At 41.0% G+C, this 23490-nt stretch overlaps 2 protein-coding genes across 5 annotated transcripts in view; one reads left to right on the forward strand and one right to left on the reverse strand.

Moving 5' to 3' along the window:
- Window positions 1–4488: 4488 nt before the first annotated feature.
- Window positions 4489–8024, reverse strand: LOC103358116 (transmembrane protein 60). 2 transcript variants are annotated; one of them, XM_008282947.1, is made up of 3 exons: window positions 7924–8024; window positions 7493–7584; window positions 4489–6015 (listed from the first exon to the last, which is right to left on the reverse strand). In XM_008282947.1, the coding sequence occupies exons 2-3, from the start codon at window positions 7574–7576 to the stop codon at window positions 5698–5700; spliced, it is 402 nt and encodes a 133-aa protein (XP_008281169.1). In that variant the 5' UTR covers window positions 7577–7584; window positions 7924–8024; the 3' UTR covers window positions 4489–5697. The 2 variants fall into 2 exon arrangements, with proteins under 2 accessions (XP_008281169.1, XP_008281168.1); XM_008282946.1 differs by having other exon boundaries at window positions 7493–7623.
- A 488-nt stretch (window positions 8025–8512) lies between these two features.
- The window catches only part of LOC103358117 (putative homeodomain transcription factor 2), a 56551-nt gene continuing 41573 nt past the window's right edge, over window positions 8513–23490 (forward strand). For all 3 annotated transcript variants that reach the window (XM_008282949.1, XM_008282951.1, XM_008282950.1), the window contains exons 1-2: window positions 8513–8641; window positions 14840–14899. The gene's annotated coding sequence lies outside the window, so the exon portion shown is untranslated. The remainder of the gene's footprint in view (window positions 8642–14839; window positions 14900–23490) is intronic.

The raw sequence follows: 23490 nt of genomic DNA on the forward strand, positions 1-23490 counted from the left end.
GTCATTTAAGCCTAGATGTTCAGTATCGTGTACATTTTTATCATTTATCATTATGTCATTTTTTAAACGTTATTTATTTGGTTGTTGGTTTTCTTTAAACTTCCATTTTTGACTGATGCAGGTTAACAAAGTCAACTAATCGGCCTGCACCGGTGTTATAGGAGCTCTGGTTAAGCAACAACTCAGGCTTTAACCTGCCCTGAACCAGGTTAGTTTAACAGTATAAGTTTATTAGTAACTGTGGTGAATTTGTCAAAGGAGCTTCAGTAAAACACAACTGAAGCCTCCAAGGATTACCATGACCTGGATGACTAAGAATCTACACATATGTTGAATTTGTGAAACCGAAATAACCTCAAAATAATCCAGACCAACTGAAACAAGCCTGGCTTATTTGGTCAGCTCCCTTTATGGAGACGTTCTTTTACAGCATTCTTCTGATCAACAGTTGGTTGCAGCGTTGCACCAGCGAAGAAGACAGCAAGCAGGTAAGCATGAATATAATACTAGATTTGAAATGCTTTGAAAATAGACTTTATATGTGTCTTAAGAGCAAGGAAACACACTCATTATGGTTGTTAGAACTTGAGGAAACCTGAGTGCAAACAAAGTTTTTGTTTAGTTACTAGAAAACTCCACAGGGCACCATTTAAACCTGCAGTACCTGAAGTTTTTTAGTCACTTGGGAGGGATGTGGAAACAAACTTATATCACTTTTTAGAATAATATGCTGAAGATGTTACTAAACAGTGGGACTTTTTTATTTTTAATTTTTTTGACAGTCTGCTGTGGCCAGTGAACTAAAACTGAGAGATCTGGGCCAGAAAATCAAAACATGATGCTTTAACTGTAAAACCAAAGAGTCTGGTGATGGTTATCTGTGTTCTTTGACTATAATTGACTTTTTATCACATAAAAGCAGCAATGTGATCCATTACTAGGATAAAATATTGATGATAGCTGTTGTTCTCTGGTAACCTTACAAGCACCTCTCCGCACTTTAAATTGTATCCTTGTGTTTGTAAGTGTGGCTGCTTGAGCTAAAGACACCTGTCTGACTTTTAAAGGGCACCAAACAGCCTTTTTCTTTTCTTTTTTCCCCCTAGTTTGATGTGTAAAACTCTTGCTCCACCTCTGTCAGCTGTATACCTGCCTGTGTTTTCTTGCTCCGTGTCGGTGTTATGCAAGCCACCCCCTCACTGCAGTCTGCAGCAATGAGCTCAGCACTTTTAACAGGCCACATCTGAGCAGACACCACAATGCAGTGGCCCCATAATTCAGGGCTGGTGTGTGTCAGGTCAAATACAGCTCAAAAACAGCCCTTTCCCTCTATTTTCATCCCTTCGTGCCAGAGGAGCTCAGCTGACCTTTGCAGTGTGAGTGGGAGCGAGGCAGGAAGCTGGAGCGCAGACAAAGAAATGATTTTTGGAGGGAACGCTTGGAAAAACCTTGAACGTTGAATGACTGGATGCAGTCTTTGAGCGTGCATCACTCGCTGCTTCACAAATCCCATGCAGTTGTATACAAGTATCCGATGCTGGAAAACGGCCCCTGTGACAGACACTGTTATATATGACTTGTTAAATTGTGAAAACAGATGCATCATTGCTCTCCCCTCATTTTGGAACTAGTTTTACTACTTAATATACAGTTAGTTTGGCCTGTGGTTCCCGACCAAGGGCTCATTACCTCCTTTAAAAGGTCACATAATATGAGAGGTTTTGTGTTGATTAATGGGGTGCAAAAGAAGAAGAAAAAAAGAATCATTTTTCATCTTCAAGACTTAAACTGTTATTAAATGGAGCCATCTGAGTAGAGTGGAAATCCTTCTTTTGGTCACAGCCAAAATGATAGAACAGCATTTTCCAACTCTGTCCATGAGTTCTTGAATTCAAGAAGCCTCTGACTGGGCCACTCCAGAACAATCACCATGTTGTCTTTACACAGAAACGGTTCAAAGAGAACATTCACCATGTTCTCGTTAAACCATTTCCGCATATCTTTGGCTGAATTTTTCCAGTTATAGCTGGAAAACAAATCTTCTCTCAAGTCACAGTTCTCCTGCAGACTGCATCAGGATGTCCTCCAGGATTTCCCTATACTGCATTTTCATTTTACCCTCTACCTTGAGAAGTCTTCCAGGACCAGCTGCCGAAAAACATCTCCATCATGATGCTGCCACCACCGTGCTTCACTGTGGGGATGGTGTGTTTGTGATGATGTGTAGCATAACATCATCTGATGTCCAAAAAGATCAATTATGGTGTCATCAGACCAAAGTATTGTCTTCCAGTTGACTTTAGAGTCTCACATCTGCTTTCTGGCAAACTGTAGTTGCGATTTAGAAGTTTTTTTTCCTAATTGCTTTTTTTTTCCCTATCTTTGTATCACTGGTGGTGAAGAACAGGCAACACTCAATCACTGAAGCTTATAATTTTTAAGAGGGATCATCTTGTCTCGGTTGCCTCCCTCGCTAGTCTCTCAAGCGATCTCTCAGTTCTTGAGGATGCCACATGTGCAACGAATTAGAAACTAGTAACATTAGAAACTAAATTTGTAACTGTGTCCTGTATTTTACGAGTTCATTTCCTGTTTTATGGTTAAAACCTTTGTATGGCAATTAACGTGTAATTTTAGCTTTTGTGGCGTTGTAGCATAAAAATGAAAATACAGGTATTTTAAGGTTGCCCTTAAGTAGAAGTAATATAATGAATTTCTGTGGTTGTTTCTACTATTAGGGGCATGATACAATACATATCATCACTATAGATTTTCTTTGATTACAGTAGCATCATGATACCTGGAGTGTGCGATACACTGCAAAACAATTATCCACAATACATTATGATATGTGAAGAAAATACGTCCTCAAAAAGATGGAAAGTGCCATTATGTAGTTATTCACTACATTATGTTGTCAGTGAGTGTGTATTATCATGAATATTCAGTGTGATTAGTGTTAATTTTCCTTATTGCAGGTGCAGGTGCAGACTGGTTGTGGGAATCCATTAAAAATGTCTAAGTTTAAATTAAAAGATCAGTAATTTACACCATCCATCCATTATCTATACACCACTTTATCCTGGAGTCTATCCCAGCTGACTCAGAGTGAAGACAGGGGACACCCTGGACAGGTCACCAGTCTATCACAGGGCTACACTTAGAGACAGACAACCAAGCACACTCACATTCACGACAATTTAGAATCACCAATTAACCTCAACATGTTTTTGGACTGTGTGGGAGGAAGCCGGAGAACCCGGAGAGAACCCACACTGAACGGGGAGAACATGCAAACTCCACGCAGAAAGATTCCGGTACCCCCACCAGGACGCGAATCGGCAACCTTCTTGCTGCGAGGCAGCAGTGCTAACCACAGCGCCACCCTGCAGCCCTAATTTACACCAATGTATTGATAACATATCATAAGACAACGTGGTATTTTGTCCCACCCTTGCTGCACATTATAGCACTGAGAGATTAGTGTAGTCGAACTAAAGTAAAAGTTCGCAACAATAGCAGCTTGCATGAACTGCCTTACTATTATATACATAAGATTTACTGTAAAATATATTTGTGTCATGCATGTGTTTAATAATCTGGTCAAGCATTTGCTGCACAGCTTATCCCATTCACTCCCGACCTGTTTCCACTGTTTCTGCATAAACACCGGACTCTCTCTGGTGAAGTGACTTGCAGGCCCTTGAAGTCTTCAGCGAGTTATTTTTCTCCCTGGTTTCAGTTCCTGTCGTGCAGTTTTCCTGCCACTGTTGCGAGACTGAAAAAACAGCTGCACGTCTGAGTGCTAAAATCCAGTCAAACCATAAATTATTACAGAATTTGAAGTGTTATATAATAGCACGATAAACTTGCGTGTGCATGTCAGAGGAGCTGAGTTGTCCTCTTTAAGTACAGACGCACTCATTGCTGTTGTTTTTTAAAAAAAATTTTTGGCTGCTTTACAGTTCAGTTCAGGTCACGTCTCAGCAGGATTTTCCCGAATCACAATACTTTGCTTCACAAGGTCCATCCATCCATTTTCTATACACCGTTTAATCCTCACTAGGGCCACGGGGGGCTGGACTCTATCTCAGCTGACTTAGGGTGAAGGCAGAGGACACCCTGGACAGGTCACCAGTCTATCACAGGGCTACACTTAGAGACAGACAACCAAGCACACTCACATTACGGACAATTTAGAATCACCAATTAACCTCAACATGTTTTTGGACCTTGTGGGACGAAGCCAGAGAACCTGGACAGAACGCACACTGCATGGGGAAAACATGCACACTCCACGCAGAAAGGATGTCCTCACCGGGATGTGAACCGGCGACCTTCTAGCTGCGAGGCAACAGTACTAACCACCGAACCACCTTTTCACAAGGTCTGTGATCCTTAAGTTTGGCAACATTTACATGTGAACTGGTACTCTTGTTACTTATTGTTTTAGCATCTTCATGAAGACTTGAGATGAATGCCCCAAAATGTGATGTAAACTGGTCGTTTATTATTACATTATAACACATGCATGCAATTTCAGAACACTTTCTTTTCAATAGAGTGCAAAATAATGTAAAGAATGCATTTGAAACAATGGCACAAAATTAATTTTGCTCATGCAGAGCCGGCTGTAAAGTCGGAATATGAAACAGTGGCACAACAACAATAGAAAATCTGCAGCCCTGTTTAGCCCTGTGTGACAGTTTGATTCAGTTTACAGCTCAACAATTAAACCTCTGTAGGAATGTGATTAAATTAATATAACTCATGGGGAAGCTTTGTCTTATTGACCTTGGACTTTAGTGTGAGTGCAGAGACAGACTAAGAGCTTACTGACTTTAATGGGACACATGATGATTTACAGAATACAAAAGAGACCTTGTCCGAGGCCGAGGGGAGTAGCCGGCGGAAAAGAGAATATCAGATGTCCAAGTTATTTATTTCTTTGTGTGGTGCTTGCAGCCAAACTTGCAGTTGTCATGAACACTTTTGAAATTAATTTATAACTGGGGGGAAAAAAAAAAAGGCAAACTACTCTAGGAGCAAGTAAAAGTGTCTGTGCATAAATGCAGCCACACAGCATCTAAAACATATAAAACAAAACTTCCACTCTGCGATCTGGTAGTTATGCTTAAACACAGGACGCAGAGTCAAAAATCCCCATTCACTTCCTCACTGAGGGATTTTTTCTTCTTTTTACAACAGCAGCTGTGGTCGCTTATATACAGTAAAAATAAACACTAGAAAACAATACTGGACATCTTGACTTCAAAACAAAACTGAGCATAAGAGGATGTTAATGTTTTTTTTTCCAGTGTTTGCTTCACAGTAGTCTCACAGATTCAGCTGCTAAAGAAAACAGAGCCACTTTTGAGCTGTTCTGACTGTTTTAAATGAATTCACTAGCAGCCCTTCTTTGACACAAACGGCAGAGTCCCAGCTCTGCCGAAGCCCAGCACCGTCCGCCGAGGTCTGAGGTCTACCATTTAAGTCTCTTGTAATGAAGATGAATACAAATGACAGAGATGAGGATCTGACTCTTCCTCCAGACTGAGTCATCTCTGGGAACATAAATAGGCAATGTTACAAAGTCGTGGCCGCACAAACACAAATCACCTGTTGCCATACTTTTACAAAGGTTTGTCGTCGGCGCGATGCTTCATGCTGCGGTTTTAAACAGCTGTCTGATCCTTCTCAAGCCTCTCTCCTCTCAGGAAAGATGTTCAGCCCCAGTTCAACCAGTGCTCCCACCAACATGGTCCACAGCGGGATGCACACAAACGTCAGCTTTACGTCGGCCAGCTTTTCCAGCTTGGCGCACAGCGTCAGGCAGAAGCCCAGCTTGAGCAGCATGGCCGTCAGGTACCAGGTACGCAGCCGCAGGTCTGGGGAGCCGTTGCGAGGATCGTACCCGGGCTTGCAGCGGCCCGCCATCTTGATGGCGAGCATGAGGATGAGGATGCCATCGAAGACCCAGACGGGGAGGAAGATGAGGAACCAGTTCCACTGCACCTGGAGGGAGAAAAAAGAGATGAGGATGGCAGTCACAGAACAAAGGCTTTTATCCACTTTGAATATCATGTGTTGATTCATTGACATTGGTCTGTTTGGAATGATTACAAATCGGAAACAGAGCACTTGTGATGATTTTCGTAAATCCTGTGAGAGAAATCCATTTATATTATTTCAGACAACTTAAACAAACATATCCTGCTACACATCATGCTTTTTGATACGAAAAGTTGCACAGTTTCCTTTTTCTGTGGCCAATCTACAGAAGTAGAAGTAGTAGTCTGATATAATTTACTGTGAATTAAGGGTTCTTTGGTACACTGGGTTGTTTTTCTAACTTTATTCACAAGACACAGAGTTTGCTGGCATCCAGATTCCACATGTGCAAGCAAAATGAGCAAGAAATTGGGGAGAAACCCTTTAAAAGGAAGATTTGGCTGCAAAAACAAATGCCACGCTAGTTGTACGGCTGCACAATTAATGGAATATGAACTGCAGTCATGACATTGGCTTCTCAGGATTAAATGAACATGATCGACTGTGATGCCGACGTTGAGAATGCTCTGCTCACAGAAGACAGCTCATGTTGGTAAAATCACTTGGTAGATCTTGGATGTCTCATTTCACCCTTTTAAAAGCAATTCTTGGTCACACTTATCACTTAATTGAGTGGAGACTGGAGGCCTGTGCACGGCCGATTAGCAGTAGCCTACTGTATCCTTTATGTCAGTTGTTTAGGGAACATTAGTAAATTGTAGTGTCTGTCAGTAAGCATGTGTTCATCAAGTGAAGCATTCAGAGTGCAGTTTCATTGTGCACCAAATTCAGGTGGAGAGGAACCATGTTTTAGGTCATATGCAGATTTCCAGGAATGTAGCACGACATGGAAGTGAAAGCAGTGTTCTGTTTATCCAATGTGAAAGTGTAACAAAAAAACATTTACCCTCTAAAATCAATAAATAGTTGTGATATAACAGGCTAATTGTCCAAACGATTGTGATGATCATTTTGGTCATCATCACGCAGACTTAGTCGGCTGTTTGGAAATATTTCAGCTGCAGAGAGGATGACATTGACTAAAAACAGGTACTCCGTCAGCAGCGTCTTGCACTGCACAAGGCGGGACAACTAATTTGTTTGTCATTTTTCAGCTTTTTTTAAAAACATTTTTTATTTTCTATGCAGACACAGTCCCTTACAAAATCTCCTCAATCATTCGAGAATGATTCAGTCTTGTCTGAAGAGCGATTCCAGCGTTGTGGTGAAAATTCCTGGATTTTTTTCATTTTGCAGAAAAGCAAGAAGTTGCATTGTCAGTTCTTTCAAATCTCATACAACCCTAAAATGGATCACTGCAGCAGAAAAGCATTGAATGGAAAGAAAGAACAGCAAGAAGCCACAAAATGCTTTCATCTTAATTAAGTCACTTGACTTTAATCAAATTGGTGGCTAATAGGACAATAAAAAAAACTGTTACCTTCCCATCCAGTTTGAGTACCAGCATGATGAGGAAAACCAGGGTGAAGACCCAGGTCAGAAGAACCCTCTGAGCCAGAGACATGTCACTGACTGCAGACACAGATGATCAGAGGAGGCTACAAACAGAAGCTACACAGACCAAACATCCACGGGACAGAAATACAACAGAGGTTAGAAATACATGCCAAATTATGACTATTTGGGTGCAGTAGCAAGAAAATTTGCATATAAGAATAGACAAGAAGGTTGGAATAGGAACTAATAGTCATAATTCACGTGTCAGTTATAGGAGTGTTAACTGTATTTCGCTGAAAATGGCTGGAAGCAATTTGAAATATTATTTTTCATTCATTTTCAGGTCAGTTAGCAGATGACAGCTAGCTACATAGCATTTTTGCTAATCGGCTGGTTGACAGCTATCCGACTTACTTCAGTGTGTTTCCAGCTTGGGGCCCAGCATCTCCTTCTCCCTGCGAGCCTCGCGTTAATATTCACATGGTGTTTCTTATAAAAAGTCACATATTTATCCACAGACGCTAACAACAACAGACGGAGGGATTTCTGGTCCGTTATCTGAGCTCATCCCGCCCCTCCTGCGAGCCTATTGGCCCTCGTTCCCATTTCCTTCACGTCCATCAATTTAACCGTAAAGGTCTTGCAAAAGCGCAAACTAAGACGTTTTCCTGTGGTGCGTTTTCACGTCCACTAGAGGTGAGTAAAGTTCTTTCTAATTCTGTCAGTGGTTGTGATAATATCGAGATTCGCCGTGCTTCTATGTGAAAAGGCGACTTTGAGCTGTTTTGTTTTTCGCTTTTATCTTGTTTTTTGGTGTGTTATGTGAGACAGCAGCTGGTTATTTTTTTACTCTTTGCTAACCATCGGTGACAGCTACTAGCTTAAAATGTAGCTGCGCCTGTACACTGTGGTTTACGGTCGCGGGGCTGGAGTAGTATTTTTTTTTTTTTTTTTTTTTACAGTGAACGACAGAAAGGGAAAAGCTAATGCTTCAAACAGCGGCGAGCAGACACTCAGCATCTCCTCCAGACAATGGACCGGGCTGGCGAGCTCACTTCACTGTAAACCACGTCTAGGAAGCGCACTTCGGCTCTGTGTGGGGGACTTGGAGCGGCCGTCGCGGTTCGAGGAGGTAAGACTGAGCGCGGTCCGTTTGGACAGCTCTAATCAGGTATTAGACACAGCTGTCGGGCTCTTTGTGCCTGCCGGTAGCTTAGCTAACTTCAGCTAGCAGCAGCAGCATTAGGAGGAGGAGGAGGAGGAGGTCTGTGCGTGTGTGAAGCTACTGAACTGTGAAGACTGTCTGAAAACACCGTGTCCAACTACATGCCAGCTAGCTTCAAAATTAGCTGCCTTTAAAGTAATTTATAGCGCAGCACAGGTCATGTCCTTGTATGGAGTGAAACACAGCAACACCTCCTCCAACACATGAGGATATGCTATAGTTTACTACAACACTTGAGCACTGCTGACATGCTTGACACTAATACACTTAAAACCTTTACAGTTTATGTCCTCTAACTACTCATCCACTTCTCTATGTACTCTAAACGTTTTAATCCATCCAGTTAAATTTCACGAGGGCTACAAGTCACCATTATTTTCCTTGCAGGATTTGTGTTTCATAGCCAAGGTGGGCAAATAATAGGAGAATCAATGCATTTTAAAACATAACGTGCCATAAACTTCAGCATCACCAAGCAGAGGTGCTATTGCACGCAGCATATGCCCATATAATGATGTGGCTTTTGATTAGGCAATTTATCTGTGTGTGATTGTTGCCATGTGTACAAAAACTTGCTCCAAACAAATTGCCACTTGTGGGATTGATAAAGTTTTCGTGTTGCGTAAGGATCTGGTTGATTTACCCCTTAGGCGAAACTATTTCTGGTTCTCGCTGTGGCTCTCCACAAATCAAAATTGCTGCATAGCTGGGAGAAATGTTGACCTTCCAGGCCCCTAAGTAATTTCATTGCAAGGTTTTCTGCTGCATTTTACAGAGATGCTTGGCAAGCACAAGGGAAAGAAACACTAGCCTTCAAGTTAGACAAGCAAAGGTGCAATTTCACAGGGCATGTACCGTGTATATGTACAAATGATGTGCATGGCTGGAAAAAAAATTTAGATTGCTTCTACTCCAGCAGACCTGTTCATCCAAGAGGCTCTCCAGCTCAGCTAAATCATTCCCTACATGAGTGACTTTTAATTATCAGCCCTTCATTAATCGACTAATCGTTTGAGTTCCGCTCTGCTAATCTGAATCACTAGCATTTATCTGTTTCTAATATCTATAGCCTCTACCTATCTTGTGCCACTGAAGGGAAAGCGTCGCAGGCTTCAGCGGGCGGTCAGGCTCACAGTTTGGCAGGCGCTCCCATTATCCAACATGTTTACCATCGAGCCAGTCTGTCTGTTCCAGTGTCTGACTAACACTGTCATCACTCAACCAGATTTTCTTCTGCAGTAATAATTGAACCCCTAATGAAACCTTTGGCTGTTAAGGTTTTTAAAAATCCCTTTTTTTTTCTGTCAGCTAATAGATCTCGCAGAACACGTGCATTTCGTATTAATCAGAATATGTCCTTACAAGTCAAAGAACCTCAAGCCTATCGGGTTCCGTCTGAGCAGTAAATCCTGCCATAAAACAATGACAGCAGGAGAAATGATCATCTGCAGTATCATCTACTGCAGCAGCTGTTTGACTCGACTGTGTTTGAGCTGTGGCCAAGAATTTAATGTTTGTTTCACTTGGGTGCAGTCAGGTATGCAGGTTAGCAAGTATAGTAGCGCTTTGTAATGAGTGCTAGTGGCTTTGAATATTTCATGTAGTTTTCTGCTTCTAAAATTAAGCTTCAGGAATATCACTGTAATACAACAACAACACCACCCGTTTAATTCCACTTAGGCTGGTTGTGAGTCCCTGACTGTTACTGGGGTAGATCCACCTGCATATCTTATTTACAGTTTTTCCAAGCAACTAGGAGATGCTTTTGCCACAGTTGGTTAATGAACCCCGAAACCTGCCAGCAAGTTGCAGGAAACGTTGTCTTTTTAAAATCCCCCAAATTGCTCCATTATTAGAAAGATTTCCTTGATTCCGATGGCCCTTGGGCATTCTCATGTAATCGGGAAATTAACCAAATCTAAACCAAGTATTGGGATATTTTATCATATTTACATTATTCTGCATGTCCCTCTCTTAAATGTGGCAAAAGCTAATCACTTGCTTTAACCACATTCTGTAAAAAACAAAAAATTTTGCCCTCCTCGGTGCAACCGAGAAGCCAAGACTGGTTGAGCTGTGACCAAAAGTCTTGGGACAAAAACTCACTTTTCGTCTGAACTGCAGACTGTGTTTATGCAAAACACAGAGAAAAAAAAAAGTATAGAAAGTCACCATTTTTTTCTAGTTTTTGTAACACCTGTGGGCGCTTGGAAAAATGTTAATAATCAAAGAAAATCAGAATCTTTCGTTTTATGATTTATGGCAATATAACTGTCATACTGCACAAAATATATTTTGTAGTTCCTGTTGCTTCTAGCCATGTTTGTTCTGTTTCCATGGAGGTGCAGGACTTTAGATTGCAGTGAAAAATGAGCCCACCGTGAGTAATAATGTGACAGGAGCTGAAAGTGCTCAGGAATTGCTTAGGGTTCAGAGGGTTTACAGAAATAATATATGCAGTCATTTTTTATTCAGAACGATTCAGTACACTCATCGACTAGCAGTAGTGTACAGATGAGCATAATAACATACCACAGTGCACAGATAGTTTAAAACCACTCATTGTATTAGAAGTTATGTGATGCTCTTAAGCAAGGCACTTCAGGTGCATGTCAGCCTTCCTCACTGCTGGGCCTCCGAGGGCACTTGGCAAAGATTTGCAAATCAGTAGTGTGTTTGTTGACAGAAGGGAGATGAGCAGTGATATAACCTTTGCTGCGTCTTGCATGTTCACAAGTCCAGTGTTGTGTTACACACAGCTGTTGTCTACAGACATGGGATTCCCAGGACGCTCCTCACTCACACCTGCACTTCCATACGCTGGGGATCAACTACACAAAGCGCGTGTCTTTAAGACAGTGATTGATCATCTGCTAGGCCAGTAGTACTTGTCTGTCAGTGTGGCTGTGCAGCGGTTCTGCAGTGTTCACCAACTGGATGTCAAACAGTGCATTATAGTGTGTGTTTGTACACAAAGTGAGTTGCAGAGGATGACTGCCAGATTAAATGACCTTGTGCATGCTTCTTTGTATCTCTTGTTGCCTCTGTCTTTCTCTCTCACCCGTCGTATTCTCTCTCTGTTTCTCTTCTTGTCTCCCTTTATCCATCTCTGAGTGTGTCCCAGACAATGCATTGCTTTTTGTGTTGTGCAGCTTGAATCTGCCTGCAGAGCTGGTTACATCATCAGCTGCAATACAGTTACATCACACACTAGACTGCCGTATCATTTTATGTTGCAGTGGCAGGACGGCCTGCAGCGTTGTGATATAATTTATAGAAATATGGCCATTGCAGTATTAAGTGCAGGCAGAAGGGTCGCAGGGAAAGGTCAGGTGACCTCACAGTCGCTGGACAAATTCTATGTGACCAGCTCAGCTGTACTGCAGTAGAACTAAATAGGTTCTGGTAGACTGAGTTAATACGCTCATTTGAGATTAACTGGCCTGGGAAGTGGTCAAGAGCAGACAGCAACAAGGGGCCGTGTTCAGACTGACAGCTTCCAACAGTCTGTACAAGATGTCACAGAAACACTCACAACTTACTGTATCCGAACCTTCTTTAATAACATAACGTAAAGTAGAAAAAAACCTATTTAATCACAGAGGAAATCCTTGTTCTATAAACACCTAGTGGAAGAATATTATACTATAAATCCTTTCAATAAATGCAAAAAGAGAGTAACTGCATATCAATTTTGTCACATATCAGGTTAGACTAATGCAAAAATGTTATCAGACCAACCTGTTCAGACTCTGCTCAGACTCCAGTTGTAGTTGTTCTAATTATTATCTTATGTGTGGCACTTTGAACTGACTGTCTGGGTGTTTTTTTTTTCCTCCTGTTACATTTTTTCTCACTGTGAGTTCATGTTTCACTGCAATATGAATTTGTACATCTCTATGGGGACGGCAAGGCATAGCTTAAAGTAGAGAAAACTCAGAAGTATCTTGTGTTTATGATGATGCAGCAATAATGCCATAAATCATAAAAAACAACTGTTGAGTTTCTTTATTACCTTTACAAATTAAAAAAAAATGAAATCAGCATGCACAACAGCTTCCCTTGTGCCCACAAACATTACCAATGCTGAAAAACATGGCGACTTCACATACTAGAGATGTTTTACTTTACTTATTTTAATTTGTGTCCTTTCATGTTTCCTTCCTGCTCAGTGTTCATACAGTCTGCAGTTCAGCTCAAAGTTCTTGACATTTTTGTCACGTGCCTGTTGGACACGGTACCTACTGACTTCATAGTTGCCTCGAAGAATGTAGAATTTTGTGTGTGTCCGTAGTGAGATTTGTCAATGTGTAAAAAGATCTGTAAACGCATACAAAGATATTAATCGAGGAAAAGTCTAAGTCTTTGGCTACAAGTGCTGGAAATACAGACAAATCACAAGTTACAGGTCAAGCAGGCCTCACATTTGTCACAGTCTTTTTACATGTGACTTCTGCGGTGAGAGATGTGTATCTGTAACTTCAGGGTGTCTGTGTCCTGAGCTCAGGTTCATTCATTCTGGCTGCGTACCGCTCTGCAGCTCTGTACCTCAGTTGTTATACCGCCTGCAAGCCATCATGTAAGTTTTATGCTCAGCAACCCACAAACTCGGCAAATTTAACTTGTTCACATATACCAGACAATGTCGTCCTCAAAGATTCTGTGGGATAGCGCCACCTGATGGCTTGCAGGTGGCATAACTACTGATGTACAGAGCAGCAGAGTGGTACGCAACTATAATGAACGAGCCTGTAAGCCTGAGTTCAGGGCAAAGAAACCCTGAAGTTACAGATACAAATCTCTCACTGAGAAGTGCAGCAAAAGTAATGTGTAAAAGACAGACAACTGTGAGGCCTGCTTCACTTGTAACTGGTGATTTTAACTGCATGTCTGGCACTTGTAGCCAAATACTTAGACGTTTCATCTATTAATATCTTTGTACACATTTACAGATCATTTACAAATCTTTTACAAATCTTTTCACACATTGACACATCTCACTACAGACACACAGATTGAGATACAGACACACAACTCTCGATACACATTTACAAATAGTTTTGGTACAATAATACCCCTGTACATTTATGTTTGGTGGATTTTTAAATTATTTTTAAAGGAATTTTGATAAAATATTATGTTCTGGTAGTTTTTTCTGTTTTTACAAATTTGGCCTAATGGCATTTATTTTTCTCCTTCTTTCTTTCTTTCTTTCTTTTTTTTTTTTTAAAGAGAACTTGCCTTTGAAACCTACCAGTGGATTTGAGGAGGTTTTCAATTTGTTTAGTAGCTTTTCAAAGCATCATCTGTCACTTTATTATGGCATAGGCTTTATAATGATGTAACAATTTAATCATGTATTATATTATTATATAAAACGTTTATTTTCTGGGGCAGATGCATTTATATGAAAGTGCGTTTGTGTTTTAATTGTCTTAAATCCTCCCTGAATAGCACATTGATGTGACAGTAGAGCTCACTGAAGGTCATGCTGAGGCGTTAGCTTTGAGGAATAACTTCAGGAGACATGCTGTGACTTTGTATTACAGATTACCTGCCATGTTGGGCCGTCATTATCAAGAAGGTCACTCTGAAAGATAATTGATGGTGATAAAGATAGTGATGTTTATGATGGTGGTTGTGATGATGGTGGTCAGTCTCCTGGCTTTCTACAGCAGCAGTGTTGGGTTAACTATTGGGATCCTTCGCTGCCTGGTGTTAATCATTACCTTTTCTGAGAATTCATACTGCGTCTAGAGGCAGCCTGTCTGTGTGTGTGTGTGTGCTTTTGAAGCTCAGCAAATGACACATGCTGCTTTTAAAACTGCAGCCTCATTACAAGGACCCGTACCAAAGCCCAATTACATGGTGCTCAGGAAGCACTCACACACACTAAAACCCTCTTTTCACAGAGAAATTTGAGGTAGCTATTAGTCTGACTGACCAAAAGTGAGCTTCTCTTTCCTGAATGACTGGCGTCTCCAGTATGCGAGAGCCTGGCACGCACACAAACACATACATGCTGCTGTTGGTGTTTTGAAATGCCTTCATCTCAGGCCAAACACAGTCTGAAGCATCTTTCTCCTTTGTTTCCTCAATGTCCAGCTCCTGCAGTAATTTGGCCGTGAGGACGAACCACCAGTCAGCTACACGGCCGGACCAGAGGTGAGTCCTGTGCATGAATGCATTGTGTGTTTACTAGTGTGCAGCCCCCCACCCCGAGCTGCACACAGACTGTTTTTGTTTGTCTGTTGCATGCTTCAACACCCCGTGTTGTGTTGCTGTGAGGGTGTCAGCTGCCTCCCCCCCGCACACACACACAGAGCCGCTCTGCTCAGACAGCAGCAGTCCGGTTCACCATGTCTGAAAGAGAAAGACAGATGGAAAAATATGAGAATGTGAAAAAAGACATACTTCCCCTTTAAAGAGTGCACACAGGGACTTTTTTTTTTTTAGCATGTCTGTGTTCGTGCATGCTGGACTGTGAAGTTGTCTGCAGTCTGTCTTGGTTTTTTCAGTTCATCTGTGGGTACGGGGGTTTCCTGTCCAACACAACACTTAGTATTCTGCACAATCACATCACACACTATTACTTTCTGCTCATTGGATCTTTTTTACCGAATGTACACATCTGATAAAACTTCCATTTCAGACTTGCATATAAAATGATTCAACTCGTAGCAGCTAATTAGAAATCTTGGTTACCCTTCGAGTAGTGAGGTTACGTCTGTTTCATGCTTCATTTTGCATTATAAAAGGATTTATTCAAGGTAAATTATCTTAATTGCTAATGAGCTATGTTTTCATTATAGAACTTCTACGTGATGGACCTTAAATCAAACAGACACAGATTAAGCTAGAATTTAACCTCTAATTGGTCTCCCACACCTTTCTGGAATCTGTCGTTTGACCTTTGGGTTAACGAGGGTCACAACACCTAATTACCGGCTCCAACAATCCACACTCAGCTGGTCAAATGGATTTCTGTCATGCCAGAAATTCTTGTTAGCTGTCTCGCAGTTTGAGCTTTTCCACAGTCCGACTTCCCACATGACTGTCACCAAAGATTACTTACCAAGTGCTCAATGTCGTTCAGCTGCCTCTCCAGCGGGGGTCGACTGATATGGGTTTGTCAGGGCCGATACTTGATAGTAATCTAGAGGAATAACATCTGATATTTGAAAGATATACTTTTGCAGTAAAAATGCAAATTATAGTGTCAAAATGTAGAATAACAAAAACTCGCACACAAAACTTTGTTGATATGCCTTTGTTTATGTTTTCCATGTGTTTTGTTTAAAGGCTGAACTTTTCAGCGTTTAGCCTGCAGTGTTGATCGGCTTTTGCTTGTAGCCAATCAGGTCAAGGCCACAAAGTGACAGCAGGTAGTGACAGCTGCAACACGGCAAAAAAAACAACAACTAATATTTAAAAAAATATGTCAGATCCAGTATTCAGAATAAGCAGAATATCAGATGTAATATAGGGAGTGATGGTCTACCCAGTCTCTCCCTACTCTCCAGTGAGTATCTCGTCCTTCAGATAGACTCTTAACTCCACAGCCTTGGCCTGATGCCGGCATCCTTGTTCAGCTCTGTGAGAGATCTGCTGCAGGCTGGAGGGTAACTCCCACCAGAACCTGCAGCAGGTGGAGAACTGGTTTATGTACGTCTTGAGGCTTACTGAGACTGCAGAGCTAAACGAGGACAGCATAAAGCCTACCTGTGATCAGTTAGCCAGCTGCTCTCACCAGCTCCAGTCGGTGGAGTCTGTTGGATGAGAGGCTCAGACATGGAGGACAAGACATGGCGGGCTGGTGCGAGCTGGTTCGCAGCAGCTGAACTTTCAAAAGAAGCAACAGCCAGAATAGTCACTATTTCCATGCATAAACTTTCATAAGAAAATCCAAAATAGGATTTAGAGATTGGTAAATTGAACCTTTAGGCTTGTGTTGTAGAAACAGATTTTGTATCCAGGAAACCACATGCACAACTAATCATGTTGGTCACATGAGTTGAACTAAACTTGTTGGAGACTCGTAATTTAATCCGTGCATCATTCTGCCACAAAATGATATTGTCTGCATCTTCCAGCTACCTGCAGCTTTTTATAGATGTATTTATTCTCTCTCTGCACATGCTTGAATTACCAGTTAGTAATCCTGTTTTTCTCTTTGTCACATTTGTTCTGAATGTAGTCATCTTGTGAACTTACATAACCTTTTATTTGGTCATTGCCAGTGGACAACAACAATTGGCGGGTCCACATTCTGCATTCAAAGCTTCCATCTCCTTCTGTGTAAAAACAGTAATCTGCTAGCAATTTCATCATATATTGTAAGAAGTTGTTGCCTGACAAATGTTTAAGCTTCACAGTGGTGTTTGTGGTGTATGATGGGGGCTGGTCACGTAAACGTGAACGGCACAGTAAACTAGTTGGTGCATATGATGCTACCCAATCAGGCGATGTATAGGTCAAGTGTAGGGTTGTTTGGTGTCACTTGAGATTGTCAGGAAATCACCGTACATGATGAAAACATGATCCCAGCCTCCTTGTTTCACACAAACACTCTTTCTCTGAATCCCCCCCGGACACCTTCGACCCTTTTATCGACGACTGAGCAGCTTCGCATTTCCTGTAAACATGCAATGTACACACACACACACACACACACACACACACACTCACACACACGTGCCCCCTCACCCAGCTCAGAGAGGTAACCTGCTCCCATCATTAAAAATGAAGCACTCCGATAGAGAGAGAGCAGCTTGTGTTACACATCACGAGTTACCGGACTCATGGAGGAGGTCTCCACCTGTGCTCATGTTTTCATTAGACATCCCAAAGACACATAACACTGTTGTCAGTTTGTGTTTGAAGCAAAACGGATAGAAAACCAAGCTTTGTGCCCTCAAAAACTCTTCTATTTTATATTGCTGTCCTACTCCAATTTGTTCACCTACAAACCCAGCTTTGTGGTCAGTTCTCATAGAGATCAGTGCTTGACACAGTGTCAACAGTGTTGCTTAATGCTCCGTGCCAGCTAACCTTATCTCAACACCACTATCTGCTTTCCAAACCAAAGTTAGCAGCTCTTTTTTTCATGTACCAAGGATAAACAAGCAAAAGAATTTGTTTTCTTTTCTGTTTTGTGCAGTTGTTCTGGCAGCACCCAGCTGCTCTTGTCGAGGCTTACAGCAGATAGTGAGACATAAACTACATCTATCTAAGCTTTCCTGCCACATGTGTAGACAAAACATGTCAGATGAACTTTAAAAAGAGTCGTGACAGGCTTTAAATTTAATGAGACAAGAGCTTAACCAGCATGTAAAACCCTGATGTTGTTGTTGCAGTCGCATGGATGAACAGAGGTATATAGTTACACATCAGTGTTTAGGAAACACACACTGCATCAACTGACCTTCATTTGAGTTTCTTAAGCTCCACTGAACTCAAGATGCTTCAGCAGAAATGGTGTCATAAAAACTCAACACAGGTTGCACAATTACACCACGTATAAGAGACAGAAAGTGTAAAAACAGAAATAATTGTTGGATTTTCAACTTTTAAAGCAGTATTGGAAATTATTATGTGTGACTTTAGGTTTCATTGGGAAAGTCAACCCAACCAAAGCTTGGAATTATAATGTTGTTTGTTGCTGATTGTAACCAACAATCATGTGACAAAAATTAGGTAACTTTATGACTGAACTGCAGACTTTCAATTTTTAAAAATTAATTGTCAAATATTTGTATGTGGAGTTTTTGTAAGTCTTTGTAACACATGTGGATACTTCAAAAAATTGTTGTACAGGATGACTGCAGGTTTTTTATCTTTTGAAAAAATGGTATCCAAGAAGTTAAAGTTTTGTTGTTTCTTTTTTCTTATGATTTATGGAACTATAATTTAGTTTTTCACCACAAAACATATGTTTGACTTCTCTGTCCGTCTAGCCATTCTTGTGCTGTTTCTATAGAGGTGGAAGACTTTGGAAAATGAGTCCAGAGTGAGTGAAAGTGTGACAGGAGCAAAAGAAAGAAAAGCAGTAAGAGTTCAGAGGGTTCATTCAGGTGAGGCGTGATGCCTCCACATTAAAGCAATGTGGGGAAACCCTTCATGGAAAACTTTACATATCTTTGTTCAGCCTCTAAAGCTCCGTGGTGAGGAGTCGCACTAAAAGAACTTTAACTCAAGTTAGATTGCATATTTAGCTCAGTAACTACCTTAATCTTAAGTGGATTGTGCTTTTCTAATGAAGAAGAGAGAGGAGATAAAAGATTCAATAAGAGATTCCGTAAGAGTCTCAGCTTTACAAATTAAGTCTTTGAACAGCTTGGAAGTGAGTGCAGAATGCAGGCGTTATTGGAAACCAACCCCAGTCATTTGCAATGATGTGAGACTTTAAGAATAGAAAGCAAATCAGCGTGTGTGTGTGTGTTTGTGTCAATCAGTGTTGGAGAACGAATGAGAGTAGCTGTGAGGTGTCAGATTATAAAGTCAGAGGATGGCAGGTTGCATAACCAATTATGTAAAATGTTATGAGCATTGTAAAAAAGAAATCCTCATCACACACACACTTCCATGTACACACTCAGTTTCCATTAGACATGGTGGCACACAGTCACAGTCACCACACCCTCACTCTTAACAGTCATTCAGCTGCAGTGATTTTGTGTGTGTGTATGTGTGTGTTTCTGGGTGGAAAATACCAGCAAATGGAGAAGTTAGGATGTCAGAGAAATGGGCACACACACAGGGACAAACTAAGACACATACACAGAAAACTACACTGGACTTCTCAGAGGTGTTTGTGTGTATGTTTTCGGATATGTTGAATGAATTCTGTTATAGATTGTTGCACGTTTGTGTGCAGTTTCAGAGAGGAAGAGTTTCGGACTAGCGGTGGATTGTGCTTGCATGCAGTCATCTGACATTAGGTCGGTGATAGTCGATCTGAATAGGGATAAATGTACCCTAGGCCTTATGGTTGGGCAAGATGATAGTATGTACGTGGGTACTTCAGAAAGTTCTCTGCCTCACCAGAAAACATCACAGGAGAAAGATTGTTCTGGCATTATTTATAACTGCAATGCACTTGGTCAGGTGATGTTCAAGCTTCACTATCCCTTCGTGGAAGAAGTAGTTCACATCCTAAGCCTCCAGATACTCATCATGGATGACTGGCGACCATGCAAGCGGGATTTCAGTTTGGGATGTCGGGCGGTGCCGGGTCGGATGAGTAAGGTTCATGAAGCAGTTCAAAGCCACATTTGGCTGCTTCTGCCACCTGTTCTGTGTGGATGGACGCATTGTCCTGCAGCAACATCACACCAGCTCAAAGCTTTCTTCTGTTTTCTTTTCTTTGATTGCTGTAAACATGTGGGTTTTTGTGGACAGTGATATAAGGCTTATAATATGCAGTTTTGGCCCACAATGGGAGTTACACCCCTTGTTTCCAGATTAGGCCAAGTACTTTTTGAAATACCCTGATAGAGTGGTAGGTTTCCCTTTGACATCTTTGTTGGCATTGTTGTCAGTCAAGGAGCAGCTTGTATTGGTGGCGATCTTTTTATTATTGCACAGTTTTTGCATCAGTATAATGAACTGCTTTGGTTTGTCAGTTATTAATTTGCCATCAAAGCCAGTGTACATTAGAGTGTGATGACATTTTCTACATATTGCCTACTCCTAAATTTTAAACTGTATTCCTATAAATTAGGACTTAGAAGCCAAGCAAGAATTTGATCCAACTTCAAGTACTTGACATTTACAATCTGTGCCACAGAGACTTTTCAGTTTTCAGTTCAGACACAGGATTATAAAAAGTTTGAGCTACTGGTTAGTTAGGTGTGAGGTAGTAAGTGGGTCAAATTCTTACTGGCTTGTAAAGCTGGGAAGCTAACTAGTTGTGGAGGGCTTAAAGGAAAAGTCATGTCTTCATATCTTAAAAGCTTTTATTTTGCACCTCTGACTTTGTACCAAACACAACAAGAAAGAATTTTCACCGTATTGGACCTTTTAAACATATGCATCCCCTATGTGAAATAAATATTAATAGTCAGTTTACAAGCCAGATCTGATCCATTTTTATGTGGGATGGAGATGTAAATCAGTTTTGAGAAGCACATGAACCACATCTGAGTCTGATAATAAAAATAGTCTATTTGTTTTTACATTATGTAGAAACATTTGAGGTCTTAACCTCCCTGCAAAAAACAACCTAACACGCTGTTGTCTTTTCAGTTTGTTGGTTTTGTCACTTAGCCCCAGGAACGCAGCATGACACACACACACACACACACACACACACACACACACACACACACACACACACACACACTGAGAAAACACTCAAAACTCAACCCTCTCCAGCCACAGACTCTAATTCCCATGCATACAGTATCAGCAAGAGACATATGGCTAATTGCACTCAACCATTTCCTGCTCCTACAAAGACACATGTACACAGCACAGTCATGGCATGAGCACAAGAGCCCTCATATAAACAGTGGCCTACATAATACACACTGTCTAACTCGATTGCTCACTCTCTCTCTCTCTCTCTTTGTAAATGGGTCAGTTCAGACAGACCACTGGTCAGACAGATTTGGCAAGCTTCATTCTGCAGACTGTGTGTGTGTGTGTGTGTGTGTGTGTTTGGTTGTTATCGAAGTTGTTAAATTCTTTGAGAGCTTTGTAATGGGGTGCGTTTGTGAATGAAGCTTTCTTGTTGACACGAGTTTGCTTCTACTGGAGCTATTGTTAAAAATTCAATGAAGAAGTACAGTTACAAAAATGAAGAACTTCTAAATTATAAGCCATCTGATCATACATTTAGTTTAAACACAGGAAATTGCTAAGAAAATACTCTGCTTTAGCTATTTTTCTCCTTGAACGTCTATGAAGTCTGCTTCTTGTGACCATATGAGGACTGTATGTGTGTCCGTTGTCTGGGCTCTGTTCCCTAAATACCCTTCAGGAAGCCACAGCGTATTTTGGGAACACTGCAAATGTGTGGTTTTGGAAAATTTCTGTTAGGAAAGAACTATTTTCTTCCTTGTTATGTTTTTCCGACTAAATAATAAGCGAGCAGTTTATACATAATCCTGCGTGCGAAGCTCTATTAGACACTAATATGCATCTCTGTCTGTGTTTTTGTCTGATAATGTGTGTGAATCAGCGTTGGCATCGCACCGAGGTATGCTGATGGGATTTCGAGGCTTTGAACAGGGAGGATCTGCCTGTGTTTTTTTTCTTATCGCTGCCTTTGCATGAGGAGGATTTGCGGTCTTAGAGCTGTCAGAGAGTCTGAGGAAGCGCAAAACAGAAAACACTGCTGTTTGTGTCCAACTCCACTAATGACGGGGTGTCGGTCCCTTAGGTTTGTCTGTCTGGGTGATTGTCTGTTTTTTTTCCCCCCCTGTGGTCATGCTTATGATTGTTATTTTCTGGTTGTGCAAGTTGATGTTCTGTCATTGTTTCCTAGCTGGAACTGATGGCAGTTGTTGCTCTACCGTAATTGGACAACAAACCATTTTTATTGCGCGCTTCGATCTCGTAAATACTTTTATGATGTAACAACAAGTTGCAGAAACTGAATGCATAACAATAGCTTTTGTGTGCCTGTTGTTTGGCTGCTGAAGCACATCTAAAGTTGTCCTTCAAGCTGCAAAGATCAGTTGATTGACCTTTCATTACTCACTGTATGACAATTCAGAACTAACTACACAACCTGCTATTACAATAAAAGGCTAGCATGACTATGTAATATACGTACTCGCAGACTTGACTTTCTTTTCAGTAATAGTTGTCATTATCCCATAAACACAGGTACAACTCCAAGTGCCATGCACAACAGAGTGTAGAACTGAAAATCTGAATAGTTCCTACCTTCCAGTCTGTTTGGCAGTGACTAAATCATTAAACCATGCATCTTGACATATTTCAAGCATTTTACAATAAAATTTGTGCCATTTGTTGTTGTTGAGGTGGGCCAATACCAGAGGTGTAGTGGGTGTTAGTCAAACAGAAGAATTGTTTAAATCATTTATAATGCAGAAATATCAAATATTCGCTAAAATGAATAATTACCACAGTATAAACTTTATGACGTACCTTCTGGTGGTAGACATGTTTATGTTGTGTATATCCTCACATCCCCTCCAGTTGACACATTAATTGATTATGAAAGGAAATAATCGATGCAGCCCTAGAACCAGTGCCAGTACCACATCAGTCCCATGTAACTAATATTTAAAATCTGCATTTCTCTCTGTTCTGGCAGTGAGTTGGACGCGGGGGGTTTACTCTTACGTGTGAATGAAAGTATCTAAATAGATGCTTCTTTCTTAACCGCCTTTTAGTGTTTGCTCTCCATAAGCACTCACCTTTTCTTGTTTTGTTTGTCCACTTCTATCACCATCACTTCACTTAAGTTTTATGTAAATGTCTTTATTGACCCCGTAAAACAATTTGCCTGTGTAACCAAAGCACATAAAAAGCACAAGCAAGTGTTCATCGTGTTTCCTCCTTTACCTCATTCTCTTTGTCTTTCACATTTAGGTTAAAATCTGTATTATTTGCATGTGTACCAGCACACAGTTGGCAGGTCTTGTGGCAGCTCCTAGTGTGCAGTGTCAGGACCAATGTTGTGCGTTTTTTTTCGATTATCTGTATATATTTTTTTAAATTTAAAGTCAGATTAACTTTAACAGTCTGCTCTAACTGACAGACATGTCTCCCTAGCAGAGACA

This window comes from Stegastes partitus, unplaced genomic scaffold (assembly GCF_000690725.1).
Source record: "Stegastes partitus isolate 25-593 unplaced genomic scaffold, Stegastes_partitus-1.0.2 Scaffold290, whole genome shotgun sequence".
NCBI lineage: Eukaryota > Metazoa > Chordata > Actinopteri > Pomacentridae > Stegastes > Stegastes partitus.